Raw genomic sequence first — 14,147 nt, 5'->3', positions numbered from 1 at the left:
GGGTTTGGGATGTATGGAGTTTTATTTGGTACATATTGGAGGATGGGGACTTTTCTTTGTTTATGTAGTCATGTTTTATGTTTGATGTCGATATGTTTTGTTAATGTGTATATTTCTTGGGCCTAGCAGGGGGCATGTACAATACCAGATACAATGATAGATGAGATAAGGTATATCGTATACTTGTTCGAATATACTTCTTGCTTCCTAGCTCTGTTATAGACATGCCTACAGTGTGTTCACCCATCCTTCAGGTCACCCAAAGATAATCCTCCTCTCTCCCTAAACCGAAGCAATTACCCTATTCCAATCCATCCTTCACATCCTCAACAACCATAACCTTCATCCTCTTCCGATCCCAAAATCCCGCCTCGTCAGCCTCAACCATCGCCGTAGCCTCCGGCGTACCCAACGCCTGACAAAACCTGCCAAAGCCAGCCTCATCTTCAAATGACATGGTCACCACGGCATCGTATGTCTCTTCGACGCTTCCCGCTAGCAACATCGGATTAGATTTCGTGTCGTGTTTTAGATACGATCGTGTGTGCGAGAGAGGGGCTGCATCGCCGCAGATACCTGCTATCATGCGCATGTGCTGCTCGTAGCGGGTCTTGAACTCTTCGTGTGTAATGTTGGATTTGCGTGGTGCAAAGATCATTACACGGTATGTCATGGTGTTGAGTGAGGATTGATTGTGAGTGTGTGGTTTTGTGATTGTGGTTGTGAGGAAAGTTGGAAATCTACTGAACACAGCTTTTATGCCTCGTCCAGAGTATTCTTAGTTCTTTCCTGTATCTTCTTGTGGCTTCCTGTAGCTTCTATAGCTTTCCAGGGTAAGCTGACATGTACTATATGTATTTAGGGGGGACCGTGTCCAACTAACTTCCCTAATTGGTTATGATGAACATATACTCCGTACTGTTAGCAGATTACTTTCGTGAATGCTAACATGTGTTTGCTATGTGTTTCGAGCACTGCCCCAGGACTCTATGATGACTTAATTTAGTAGTACTGGTTTAGGCAGCTTTGAATTTATGATGTTACTTCCACAATATACCTAAGTGAAGTGAAATTGGTAGGGAAAATCCTTGGATTATATACATACCTCGCTGGATTTCACATGCCACCTCGACACACTCATTCCATATATCAGGCACTATCCAAAACTGCCAGGGTGACGAGCTATCTAGACTATTTCGGCCAGTGGTAACCCAGTTGGGCTTCGATAATGAATTGAGTAAACCAGCCATTCTCAATCTAGTTATTAGCACAATGCTAGTCGTTTAATACCTTCAGGCTTCTCCTCTGTCGGTTCATGTACAGCAGACTGATGATGTGACTCTTGTTTGTCTTGCTCCCATAACAGAAAGACACACTGGTACTCATTAGTACCAATTAGGAAGTCCCACAAAAGGGATAATCGCAAGCTTGCATCTGGAGGGTTACTCGTCAATGTAATTGATGCTCTTCAGCCGGTTTTTCAAGAGACTCGCACACACTGCAAGAGTGACAGAGATAGCATTCAGTATATTGACAAGCTGGCCATCTTTATGTTCTAGTAGCCTTATTAGATCGATATCGTCATGGGAGGACATTACAGGGTTAACGAAGATCTCTGCTCCTTCGATTCTTTTATGGGGAAAGTTGTGAAATTTGTGAGGGTGTCTTCGGATAGCTTGGATGTTTATAGTCGCAGCCATTTGAGAGACATTCTCTTAGAGACCAAACGGACATACAGCCACTTTAGGCTGTTTTCGGCACCGGAAATTCGAACTTCATGTCTCATTCCGCTGTAAAGGTGGTCTGATATCTCTTAGTAGAGGCCGTGACTGCAACGTAGGATAGATAGTACTCAAGGGACTGTATGTATGTCATCAAAGAGACACTCCCATATCATCAAGTGGGTTCCAAGTGGTAGCTTTGCGAGATTTCCTTGTTGGGTAGAGCCAAGGGATTTGAAGTTATTATTGATATTTGCTGATACGGTTCATGATGAGGTTTTAGAGAATATGACAATGAGATAGCATGTACTTTAAAAGATACGAACCCCTGGAAAAAGACTGACGAACATCAAGTATAGTCAAGTCAATGCTCAAAATGGTTGCGGACCTTGTAGACCTTAGCTTCGACATGCTTTGAGGGACTGTGATATGCTGAAACTTCTATCGTCATGCCAATGCAGTTAGAGAGCTACTTAAAGCTATCACTATCTTGCCCAAAGTAGTTTAAATGTAAAAAAATACGGGTGTTGGGCACAACCCGTTAATATCAGATATCTCGAAGCGGGATTTGACTGTGTCGCTTTGTATGAACTGAATGCAATGTGCTAAGATTTTTGCAGAATAGAGAGAGATATACATAGGGGAATACGATTGAGAAACATCTAGCTCTCTCGAAGGAATTTGAATCTCTAAGATAGCCATTCGCGGCCAATTTACCGTCAACTAGCGTACTGTATGTTTGAAGGGATCATAGATGTGGTTGGCAGAGACATAGCTCTCGCTCTTGAGGCTAATGATTGTATTCAACTATCTCTCAGGTAGTGGTATTAGCACAAAAGAGTGACTATTAAAGTCATTTCATTGTCAAGTGTTCCACGGCCATCTCGAAGTGTAGTCCGTATAGTTGAAAGGAACCATGATGCCAAGACATGGAAAAAGCCGCCAGCACACTGATAACACCTCCACACTCTCTCCATCCACCACCTCTCCCGCCAACCAATTCCTCTCTCGAGTCTTGAATCTAAGCGGATATCCCCTTTCAATCCGCGACTTTTCATTCTGCGCCTAGCCCGCGACACCAATACACCCACCAACCTGCGCATCCCACCACACCTTTCAACCCAAGACCGCGAGCTCTACTCGCAACCACCCCCAAAATGCCCTACCTACCCACCTCCCAGGCCTACCTGGAACAGTCAGCGCAGTTATTACAAGCGTACCCAGACACAGTAAGCATCATGACCCCATCCCAACCCCCTCCATGCAATCTTCCACACCGCGTCCCCCCACAACGGGCAACAACCAACACACCGATCTCCCAACCGCGAACCCCAATCCCAAATCCACCAAACTAACAACCCCCCGAGACCCGCATAGTAACAAAATACTCCTTCCCCACAAACCGCCGAGGAAACTTAATCCGCGCCCACAAATCTCAAGTCCGAAAGGACGCAAAAGCCGCCGCCACCGGTGGTACCACCACCACACCCGCCTCCCCCTCCACCGCAACCGCAACCCTCACTCTAAAGACATTCAACCCCACGACCGGAATCTGTCTGCACTACCGCACAAACAAGCTCCAGGAAGTCGGACGCCTGATTACGACTCTGGGCAAACTGGCCGCCGGTGCTGATGTAGCGGGTTTGGGGTTATCTGCTCCGGTGCCTGTTAGCGCGGATGTGGAGATGGTTGATGCTCCTGCTCAGGAGGCTACGCCGGTTGCTAGTAAGACGCAGGGACAGGGACAGGGACAGAGTGCGAAGGGGAAGAAGAAGGGCGGAAAGGGGAAGCGGTAAATTAAATTAACTGGGGGTTTGAATCGGATTCATTTGCTTCTTTTCGCTTGTTACTTTTTATGATGCATTCATAGATGCGGGATTGAGGTTTTTGATATCGGGAATGAGATACCAGATACTGGCTTCGAGTTTGGGCTGGTTATGCAAATTCATGGGTGGTCTTGTGGATTAATCGCAGTTTTATTGAGTATGAAGTATGGAGATGAGTGGTGGTCAATTGAGGATATGTACTCAGGAGGATCCTTGACGTTATCTGTATCGGGAAAGAGAAACATGCAGAGACACATTGAATATGATTTAAAATATCTAGATACAGAGAATCCACCATTCATCCATGGGCACCAGAGTCCAGGATAGACCAGGAAAAAGAAAAACAAGAAAAAAAACGCCATTTTCATGCGAGCCTTCAAACAGAAATTGCATCAATCAATAGAAAAACAGAATAAGAAAACGACATAATATCACGTGAAAGGGGAGAGGGTATAAAACAACACAAGAGGGAACAGAGAAGGACGTCGTCTAGAAGTCCTCATCGAAGTTGAGGCCGCCACTTACGACCTTCTCGCCCTCAGCATTGACCTCCTGCTTGGTGCTAGCCATGACACCAGCCTTCTGGTAGTCACCGACACGCTTCTCGAAGAAGTTAGTCTTGCCAGCCAGGGAGATGGATTCCATGAAGTCGAAGGGGTTAACGGCGTTGTAGTACTTCTTGTTGCCGAGTGCCACCAGCAGGCGGTCAGCGACGAACTCGATGTACTCGCACATCAACTTGGAGTTCATGCCAAGCAGACCGCAAGGAAGAGCGTCAGTCAGGAACTCCTGCTCGATGCCGACGGCCTCGACAATAATGTCCTGAACGATCTTGGGGTCGGGGCGGTGGTTCATGTGGGAGAACAACAGGCAAGCGAAGTCAGTGTGGAGACCCTCGTCACGAGAGATCAGCTCATTAGAGAAAGTGAGACCGGGCATGAGGCCACGCTTCTTCAACCAGAAAATGGAGGCGAAGGAGCCAGAGAAGAAGATACCCTCAACAGCAGCGAAGGCAACCAGACGCGAGGCGAAGGTTGACTCACGGTCGTTGATCCAGCGAAGGGCCCAGTTGGCCTTCTTGGCAATGCAGGGAACTAAACGCTAGGTTAGACGACTGAACGACCTGGATAATCAATGGAAGAAGAACTTACTAGTGTCAATGGCATCAAAGAGGTAGGTGCGTTGCTTAGGCTCCTTGATGTAGGTGTCAATGAGCAGGGAGTAGGTCTCGGAGTGGATGTTCTCCATCATGATCTGGAAGCCGTAGAAGCAACGGGCCTCGGGAATCTGGATCTCTGAACTGAAACGCTCAACGAGGTTCTCGTTGACAATACCGTCGGAGGCAGCGAAGAAAGCCAGGACGTGGGAGATGAAGTAACGCTCATCGTCGTTCAGGCGGTTGTGCCAGTCGTGAAGATCCTTGGAGAGATCAATCTCCTCAGCAGTCCAGAAAGAAGCTTCGGCCTTCTTGTACATTTGCCAAATCTGTTGCAATGAGGGGCGTGATTAGCTTCAATGTTCATGGTGGGAGGATATTCTTGACGACATCCACTTTACGCGTGCAACGCGTCGACGACGTGACTTACCTCGTGGTACTTAATGGGGAACATGACGAAACGGTGGGGGTTCTCCTGGAGAAGGGGCTCTGAAGCTTCCATCTCCTTGATGCTAAGAGGTTTGGTTGCAAGAGCCTTCTCGGTGGACTTCTCAATGGGGGCGTCGACGGGCTTGAGCGACGCGGGCGCGTTTTCCTTGCCAGCCGACTGGAAGTCGAGCTTCTTGATAGGTGAATCACTCATCTTGAGGTTCTCGAGGGAGGAAGCAGCCTAAAGAAGAATAAATGTTAGCCCAAACGCACATCACGACGCGTCTGACGCGAGAGGCGAGAGGCGAGAAGCGTGACATCACGTACCTGTTTGGAGGGAGTGACTTGAGCGGCCATTGGAAACAAGTATGTGAGGAATGTAATATGACAGAAACAATTGAGAGCAACAGCAGTAAGAATGAGATGCTTTGAGAGTGGGATGGGAGATTCGGAGTTGGACGAGGGAAGAGAAAGTCGATTAAGTACTGCCGATTTCTCTTTAGCGCGACGTGCTAAGTCACGTCGCACGTGACCGCGTGCACTGATTAGGTAAACGGCGCGTCAACCTTGGTTTTGCTTCCAGCCCTTCTTTCCTATTTGGGCGGCTCCGTCTCATGCCACTTGGATCCCAGCAACATCCGAAAGTCCTTGGGCTCCATTTTGCAGGTCCATTCCAGCTCCATTCTTGTGCATGAAGTGAATTCTATAGATTTAGATTCCGATCTTATCTATAACTATATACGGAGCTTCAATACTTCTATCTCGAACACTTTTGTAACATAAGAGATCAATCACTAAAATAGCATTTACCACGCCATTACCTCTACAAATATGTCCAAGACATGACCAACTCCCACGCGTCTCCAATTCTCAAGCCCCACTATTGATCATGATCAGATAAGCCAGAGAATCCACACACGCGACGCGACTAAGAAAACAATCCGGATTTACGGATGTTATTGGTTTTATCATTGGTCTAGATCCTGGGCATCAGCATCTCATTCGCCAATTTATAGCCATTTTTCATGCAAGGGCATGCTCAGCTCCCCACACGCGTTCATTCTGCACATACAAGTCCTCCATTTATGTATGTTGACTGGTCTTCCCAGGTATTCTCATCTTGATTTTGATATGTGCATAATTTGAAGCGTTTCAGAGGTGAAAAACATGTGGGAGCTCCTGTCAAGTTCAAGGAATGAAGGGGCTTAACCTCATAGAGAAGGTTTCTGGGTGTGGACCTGAGAGAAAGTGCCGATCATCTTAGCTGCGTCATGCCTAGGCAGCCATGCAGTATCTTACGTTAGGGGGTCTTTGGTTTTCTTTCAACATTCAAATATAGCTACGAGTACTCCGTACTCCGTACAAGAACCAGGGTTGTCTATACGGAATATTGTACCATCCACTGACACTGTTCTCAAGGGTTAAATGCAATGTGGCGAGTGATCCCTTGCGACTGTTCATTGAGATATCTCCCAAGTTTGAGCTCTCGATACATCGGCAACTCCACATACTTCGGGACTAGTGGGAGTAACAGGGGAGTGCCTTGCAGCACCACGTGCTAGCGCGTTCTTATGTTTTTTGATCTGTGCCGGGGAAACCGACTGGAAAATCGAATAATGCTCATGCCCATAATATATTTCCAAAGCTTGCGATGTATGAACAATATGTACAGATTTGCTATTTCCATAAGAGTTTATTCTACCAAACGCCGAATATATGTCCAGTCAGAAGTATTTGTGCGGAACAGAACATTCGAAAAGAAACACCAGCCAGGCAATGCAGATACTAATAATGGATCTCGCAAAAAAATTCCTTTAAAATATATACCATGAGTTGCTTAGATTCCCTCACGGAAGGAGTCAGGCAGGATGCGGTCCTCGACACGGCGCATCAGCTTGTTGGTCTGCTCAGCCAGACTCAGAGTCAAGATCTGGAGGCGGGGTTAGTTCATGGGTACCCAAGTAAGGCTCAACTCCTGTGACTTACGGTGTGGGGAAGGATGCGGGCGAGATGGGCGAAGAAGCCCTTGTAAATGGCAAGGGGTCCCTCAGTGCGGACAGTCTTGAGCAGGCAATCGAATACACCACCGTAGAGGTTACCTGTCTGGTTGTACATACGAGCCATGATCGTGTCTAGAGAAAAGAAAGTTAGCGAAGAACATATAGCCTGTGTTCGAGAATGCATACCAGGAGGGTGCATGAAGCAGCACACAACGAAGCCAGAAGCTGCGCTACTGGCCAGATGCAAAGCGGGACCCTCCTCCATACCCAGGTGGCGGGTCAGACGGCGCTTGGCAAAGAAGTATGTGGGGAGCTGCACAGCACTGCCGAAACTAGTGCGGATCATAGCGGCGCCGACACCACGGTAGATACCCTTAATGCCCTCGCCCTTGTAGATCTTGCTAAGGCCATCAAAAGAGTTCTTATAGTTGTGCTGAGTGCCGACGGGAAGGAACGGTGAGTAAGACTGAAGACGGGTTTTGACGAGGAAGAAAGGCGATCCCGCTGCGGCACCAAGGACACCTGAAGCGGCTCCGGCAATGACATTGGCAGCGAGGGATTGGACTTTAGGGTCATTGTAAAGGGCAGTTGTGAGAGTGGTGCGGATAGGTTCGTAGAAGCCCAGGCGGCAGCCGTTAAGCAAGACCTGGTAAATATACTATAGGACCCCAATATTAGCTTGGTGCGCCTTTATATGAGCTTTTGAGAGGACATCACATACAGCAGATCCAATACCCCGGAATAGACCTCGAGGTCCTTCATTTTGCAAAATGACTTTGATGCCGTGCAACGGGCCCTTGTACATCTTCACTGCCTGATTTTTGCTCTGCAATTCACCCTGCAGTTGAAGCCTTATGACAAATCAACTGTCAGTATCATGATGGCATATCCGGAGTATTAGGGAACCAACCGGATCTTGACCGTCTCAAAGCTATGGGTGACGGTGACTGCACCGCATGCTGCAATGCCACCTGCAATGAACGCGCTGTTGAACCACAAATACTGTTAGCGTATGCTTTCTGAATCTTTCCGCGCATATATATAGCATACCCTCCAGTAGTGGCCATATCGTCTTATATGTGATCTTTTGGATGTGTGCTTGACTTGCTCAGGTTTGTCGGTTAGCGGAGGATGATCGGACCCGCAAGATGAAATGAATACGGCCAGGCGCGGAGATTCCGTGGGATATGTGCAATTTATTGAGGGCTGTATAGCCAAGTCACACTTGAGATTGTGGGAAAAAATCAGAAAGAATGCACGATATTTTCACCCAGGCCCAGAGATTGAAGAAGTTGGGTCAATACGCGCCCTGAGATAACCGTGGACATAAAAGCTTACATGCGGCGAACTGGAACTCGGTTGAACGCTCATTGGTCAATTGCGCCTGGGACCTCCGGCGTCGGACCCCGGGGTTTTTATGTAAGCTGAGGCGGTGAAGCGCGCAAAAAAGCCCAGTCGCGGAGCTTCACCTCGGAGCTTATGATTTGTATGCCCTGGCTTGATCCTCTTTCTCACGTTCTGTTCACTTTGTTATTTACAATTTGCAGTCCCTTGACAATAATTTGAAATTTCTCAGCCTCTAACTATACGGTCAACCACACAACCATGACTGAAGGCCAATCAACACCACAGCAGGGTCCACCCGCCGCCCAAGCTCCTCTCAAGTCGCAGAAAATCACGGATATTATTGACACCTTCCGCCCATCCAAGGTCAGTTCAAGTGAATGTGTGAATTATGGCATCATTCTTATAAGGCTGCTCTATAGGGATTCCACCCTTGTAAAAAAGATCCGGCCAAATACGTGACCTCTTTGGACTTTGACGACCAGGGCGATGTTCTAATTGGCGCTGGCAACGACGACAGTATGCATGTTTATGACGTGAAGGAAGGAAAATTCAACAAATCCGTTGCGAGCAAGAAATATGGTGTCCATCTCGCAAGATTCACACATCATTCTCGCCAGGTCCTCCATGCAAGTACCAAGATTGATAGTATGTGACTGAATATTCTGCCTTTTGGCTACCTAGCTAACCAGCTATAGATAACCTACGGTTACTGGACCTCCACAATGAAGGATATATACGATATTTCACCGGCAATAATGATCAAGTAACTTGTCTAGTTCAATCCCCGGCAAGCGACGCCTTCATGTCCTGCTCCAAGGACGATACCGTAACGTTGTGGGACCTGAACTCGAGAAATCCACAGGGAAAACTCAACCTTGCGACACCATACCTTGCTGCCTTTGATCCGTCGGGTACGGTCATTGCAATCGCCTCACAATCTACTGCTGCAGTGCTTCTTTACGACTTCCGCAACTTTGACAAGTCACCCTTCTCTACCTTTGACATTGCGCCATACGAGGAAAGATTCACACCGTCGACTCGAGGACGTGCTTGGACGCGGCTGGAGTTTTCCAACGATGGAAAATATCTGATGATTGGAACAGACTACCATGGTCACTTTGTTCTAGATGCTTTTGATGGCACACTCAAGGCCTTCCTGGCCGGCAAGAGCGGACCGTCTGGTCGCGCTGCACCAGTGTCCACGACTGGCAAGCCTCTTGGACAAGGCGATGCTTGTTTCAGTCCCGATGGTCGATACGTCATTGGAGGCAATGGTGATCAACACGGTATGCTCGTGTGGGACTTGGGACAAATTGGCGGGGGAGACCTCACACTGCAGCCCTCGACTAGGCTGCCTGCTCCAAACTGCGCGTCAATGGTGGAATACAACCCTCGTTACAACATGATCGCCAGTGCCGACAAGGAAATTATCTTTTATGTCCCTGACGACCACGGCAAGTCGTCAGAAAAGTAAATACATCGGATGGCAGGATGGAAAGGATCAGTCCGATTTTCTGTCGAACTCAGCCAATAACCGACTACAAACACACTGGATGGCTATATGCCTTGCAACATAATGGCACTGTTTACAAATTCTTAAGCTGAAGAAAAGCGCCTTCTATTCCACATCTAGCAGATGACCGAATCTCTATGCTTATGCTTTCCGATCTTTGTCTTTACCCACCAGACTTCGTGCTGTGTCACAGATCCAAACGTCAGGGCCTTGTAGGCCATCGTCGTCTTTCCTGTTGTCCTCGACGGTGGCCTCGATTTGCTTGTCGATTGTGCGATTGCTGGAAATGGTCGTCAGACCGGTGGCCCAACCGTACAAAAACACGCTATGGTTGATATCTGATAGCCCTTTCTCAACTTCATGTACCACTGGTTGAAGTTTACCCTGTGCCTTGGCCGCATCAATCACTTGCTGGGCATCAACCACTTTGATGGGGATTTTCCAATCAGCGGGTACCTCATAATCAGAGAGTTCTTGAAACTTTTGGAGAATACCCTCACGATCGAGTTCTTCGTATGGCGGATCTCCCAGCAACATGCGAGTGCGGCTCTTCTCAGTCTCCGTTCCAATAGTTTCGACAATTTCCTGGAAGCGCACTGCAGCCTCTGTGGTGGATACGAGCTCACGACCATCCATAGCCGGCCAGAGCTCGGAGGTGAGTAGGGGTTTTTCCCGCTCAACTTCGATTTGTCGAACGATGGCTCTATGGAAATGGGGCGACAGTGGGATGTCCTTGATGTGAGACAAGTCAGACACCAAGGCAAGGAGTAAAGTGCAGTCGACGTTCAGAGTCGAGGTGAAGTTTTTGAACGGTTGAGGCAAGAGATGGGTTAGCCCCGTGGGAGTTTCTGCTGGCAGACTCCCCTGGCAGTCAACATGAATACCATAGCTCCGCATCTCGTTCAAGACAGCGTCAATTTCAGGAACACTTCCCTCTTCAATCTTAGGTATCACAACCCGTAGCCGAGGATGTCTATATCTAACGCGCGTAGCATCAGACGCCTTCTTTAGATCCCGAGCCAGTTTAATGAGCTCCAACTCATCATCGTCCTCCCCATCATCATCTTCATCAAAATTCTGTAAAATAGTCCGCCCTTTACCCCCATCATCAGACCACTCGTCCTCATCACTATCAGCCTCCCATCCCTTCTTCGCCATCTCAAATAAAAGCCGATTCTCAGAGATAGTAGATACCTTCACCCACTCCTCCCCATCATCAGCCACGATATCGACAAACACGCTCTTGCGTTTATCTTTGTTGGGCTGCTTCTCCGGCTGCGCACCACCCTTCCCCTTCCCACTCGCACTCTTCCTCTCCATCGCTTTCGTCTCCCCATCCCAGTAAAACCTCCTGCCAAGCGCAACCAACCCAGAACAAGACCCACTCGCAATTCTCCAGACAGCCTGATAGAACGGCAAATTTGACGAGCGTAGCGCATGCACCAATCGCATTTCCAGATCAGGATCACCTGGAACTGTTTGTCCCGTCCCATCGTCCGTTCGACTTGTTTCCGATCCTACATCTGTCCCTCCAATCGCCTCCTCAATCTGCCGTCCTAGCTTTTCCAGCATCCTCAACTCGGAGAGCACGCTGGAGCGGAATTGGCGCACCTCGACGAGCTGTGGGTTTCGCAGTGTGGACGCGAGGAGGGATTGGTAGGTGTCGATCTGGGCGAGTAGGTCTTTACATTCTTGAATTAGCTGGGCTGAGAGCGTTGTACTTGTTCTGGGACTCGGGTCTGTCGATTGGGGTTCTGGCTTTGCGGTGGCTGTACTCGTGTTGTCATTGTCGCTTTCTTTGTCCGAAGTGGAGGGGTTTGCGGGGATGTGGGGGTGTGTATCGGATGCCATTTGTGTGTGTTTAGACACCTGTTGTATGCATGTGATGTTTGAGTATGGTGCTACTGCCTCGTATATGTAGACGAGTGTGCTGGGGTAAGATATGTGTTTGGCAAGAGTTGGAGCTGTTTGTGGGGCAAGTGCGATAAGGTTTCTTTTATCGGAAGTATAGAGCGAGTCAAAAACACTTCAAGTCCTTTTCAGCTTGGAAATATGAAATGTATTGGAATGATTCAATTTATACACGAGACTAGCGCATGAGGCTCTGGATGACTCAAAAATCGTCTGGGGCTCAAGCTCCACTTTTGGAATCCTATAGATGGCTGTCGTCTGTCTATGCCCCAAAGGTTATATCTCTGCTCAAGTAAAGAGATGAAGTTATTATCCTTCTATAGCATCGAGGTAAAAGATATATAAAAAAAAACACCTAAAAAGGGACCTAAGAACACATCCAAAAACACCTTCTCAGAGGGTGATAAGGTATTAACACAATCATAATTCAAGTAACAGATCAATCGGATAGTGATCATCAAAGCTCTCTTTATCCTTGCACTGACCAGTCTTGAGCTCCACAAGTTCGTTCATTTCTTGCCGTTGCTCTTGGTTCAAAAGCTGTATACGGTCATCAAGAGAAGTAAAGGTCCCATAATACCGATGGTCGATAAACGTCCAATATATTTCATCAAACATAGAGCTGTATCTTGCTGCTAAGCAGACCCAAAATAACCCAGTTTCCATAGAGTCTTCCATCCGTGAAGACAGTCGTTGTGACTTAGAGAGGAGTTGTTGTTCTATCAACTTACTTTCATGGTCACTTAGGACTTCCAAGAAGGCATGAAGTCTAGGAGAATATCGAGCCAGAAACAGGTTTAGATCACCCTCCCAGTCCTCCGGGCTTTGCAGTAAGAGCCACCAAGGAGCTACCCATGTAAATTCGGCAGGCGCAGCATATGTAAACTCCCAGTCAATGACACCCGAGACATGGGAATCATCGAGATCTATCAAGACATTTGAAGGCCGAAAGTCGTCACAATATAGCCGAAATGGCCCTTGAGGATACTCGGTCCAAAGATTCTTTGTAATATTCAAGAATAAACAACGAGCGGTGAACTTCTTCCGGCAGTCCTCTTCGCTGGTGACAGCATCTCGTTGCTGTAATCGAAGGTGGGATAAATGCTGCATAGAAAGTGCGCTGAAGTAGTCCGTCGCTGATTTGAAAGTGTGTGAGGGGAAACCTTTTTCGGGTAAATTTGCAGACACCATTAACTCGTTCATGTTCAAGGTGAGAGGCCGCCTAGCGACAAAGAAACCCGTCTCATTCTCCTCAAGCGCACCGATAGAATCGAATTCATGTCTGGACAACTCGAGAACAAGCGTGGCCATCTCACGATAAGCCCATCTTAAGCTTCGATCGCTTATTTGCGGGTTCATGACTGGCCTTCCTTCAGAAGAAGGATCTTTGAGGAACTGTGATAATGGTACTCCTTCGAGAAATGACATGACAATGTAGGGGCCTGCCCAGCAGATGCCGGAGCCGAATATTTCAGGAACAGGTATCCAAGTATTCTTGCGTATGTACTTCATTGTTGCAACTTCAATTTGGACTTTCTCCCGGCGGAGAATAGCCCTTCCAAGGGCAGCGAAACGAACAATTATATCTGGTCCGTCCTCATATCTGACTCGATAGCATATATTGAAAGCACCGCTTTTCCATAGACACGCAGATACAGTTTCACCAGGTCGATGTTTCTTAGCGAGTTGCATTGACAGAATTTCTGGGCTCCGGCTCAACCAAAGGTTCAACCAAGCGGCAGCCTTCTGTTCTTGTTTCTTCTCAGCAAGATGATCAAAATCCATACTCATGGTTGTAGCTGCAAGAGACATGAGAATGATGCCGGGCAGTGATAGCCAAAGAATGAGGTTCTGCCTTTTAAGGCGTTTCGGATTCGGATAAATTCACACCGTACCAGCCACAATGTTGTTCAGGGGCTGTACCTCAGAATGATTAGGTCGAACTACATGTACTCTCTCCTATGTAAGATGCCGAGCTGCAAGGGGTGCTAGATTTATATCTTCCATATAGATGTATTCGGCTTTTCGCTATCTGATTGGCTTATCTTATTGGCTTCGGGAGATGTCTTGAGGAATGATTGCAGCTAAGCAACACGTATAAGCCAATAATATAACTAGAAAGCGAGCCAGGAACTAAGTATTCGACATAAGTGTGAAGGAAAGACCAACGCCATGACATGCTTGCATCCTTGCCCTGGAGGTAGGTTGTACATTGAGTGAAATGACAACCTCACTGGTTCACCA

General features: G+C 47.6%; 7 protein-coding genes across 7 annotated transcripts; 2 read left to right on the top strand and 5 right to left on the bottom strand.

The window, feature by feature from the left end:
• Positions 1-301: 301 nt before the first annotated feature.
• N7500_000529 (EthD domain-containing protein) lies at positions 302-673 on the bottom strand (the record flags this gene model as incomplete). Its single annotated transcript, XM_056671675.1, has 1 exon — positions 302-673. The coding sequence occupies one exon, from the start codon at positions 671-673 to the stop codon at positions 302-304; it is 372 nt and encodes a 123-aa protein (XP_056537248.1).
• Positions 674-2,878: 2,205 nt separating this feature from the next.
• On the top strand, positions 2,879-3,517 carry N7500_000528 (SRP9/SRP21 family protein; the record flags this gene model as incomplete). Its single annotated transcript, XM_056671674.1, has 2 exons — positions 2,879-2,950; positions 3,089-3,517. 2 exons carry the CDS (start codon positions 2,879-2,881, stop codon positions 3,515-3,517), a joined length of 501 nt encoding a protein of 166 aa, XP_056537247.1.
• A 519-nt stretch (positions 3,518-4,036) lies between these two features.
• Positions 4,037-5,489, bottom strand: N7500_000527 (ribonucleotide-diphosphate reductase subunit RNR2; the record flags this gene model as incomplete). The annotated part of the gene is made up of 4 exons (XM_056671673.1): positions 4,037-4,641; positions 4,699-5,032; positions 5,134-5,373; positions 5,460-5,489. 4 exons carry the CDS (start codon positions 5,487-5,489, stop codon positions 4,037-4,039), a joined length of 1,209 nt encoding a protein of 402 aa, XP_056537246.1.
• Positions 5,490-6,969: 1,480 nt separating this feature from the next.
• On the bottom strand, positions 6,970-8,199 carry N7500_000526 (putative mitochondrial oxaloacetate transporter (Oac); the record flags this gene model as incomplete). Its single annotated transcript, XM_056671672.1, has 6 exons — positions 6,970-7,062; positions 7,119-7,264; positions 7,319-7,790; positions 7,854-7,983; positions 8,043-8,117; positions 8,183-8,199. The coding sequence occupies 6 exons, from the start codon at positions 8,197-8,199 to the stop codon at positions 6,970-6,972; spliced, it is 933 nt and encodes a 310-aa protein (XP_056537245.1).
• A 538-nt stretch (positions 8,200-8,737) lies between these two features.
• N7500_000525 (WD-repeat containing protein SWD2) lies at positions 8,738-9,953 on the top strand (the record flags this gene model as incomplete). The annotated part of the gene is made up of 3 exons (XM_056671671.1): positions 8,738-8,842; positions 8,899-9,124; positions 9,175-9,953. The coding sequence occupies 3 exons, from the start codon at positions 8,738-8,740 to the stop codon at positions 9,951-9,953; spliced, it is 1,110 nt and encodes a 369-aa protein (XP_056537244.1).
• A 180-nt stretch (positions 9,954-10,133) lies between these two features.
• On the bottom strand, positions 10,134-11,843 carry N7500_000524 (uncharacterized protein; the record flags this gene model as incomplete). The annotated part of the gene is made up of 1 exon (XM_056671670.1): positions 10,134-11,843. The coding sequence occupies one exon, from the start codon at positions 11,841-11,843 to the stop codon at positions 10,134-10,136; it is 1,710 nt and encodes a 569-aa protein (XP_056537243.1).
• A 480-nt stretch (positions 11,844-12,323) lies between these two features.
• Positions 12,324-13,694, bottom strand: N7500_000523 (phosphotransferase family protein; the record flags this gene model as incomplete). The annotated part of the gene is made up of 1 exon (XM_056671669.1): positions 12,324-13,694. The coding sequence occupies one exon, from the start codon at positions 13,692-13,694 to the stop codon at positions 12,324-12,326; it is 1,371 nt and encodes a 456-aa protein (XP_056537242.1).
• Between the last annotated feature and the right edge of the window lie 453 nt (positions 13,695-14,147).

Source organism: Penicillium coprophilum, assembly GCF_028826855.1.
Source record: "Penicillium coprophilum strain IBT 35676 chromosome Unknown utg000001l_segment0_segment0, whole genome shotgun sequence".
Classification (NCBI taxonomy): Eukaryota; Fungi; Ascomycota; class Eurotiomycetes; order Eurotiales; family Aspergillaceae; genus Penicillium; species Penicillium coprophilum.
This window is presented reverse-complemented; position numbering and strand designations above follow the sequence as displayed.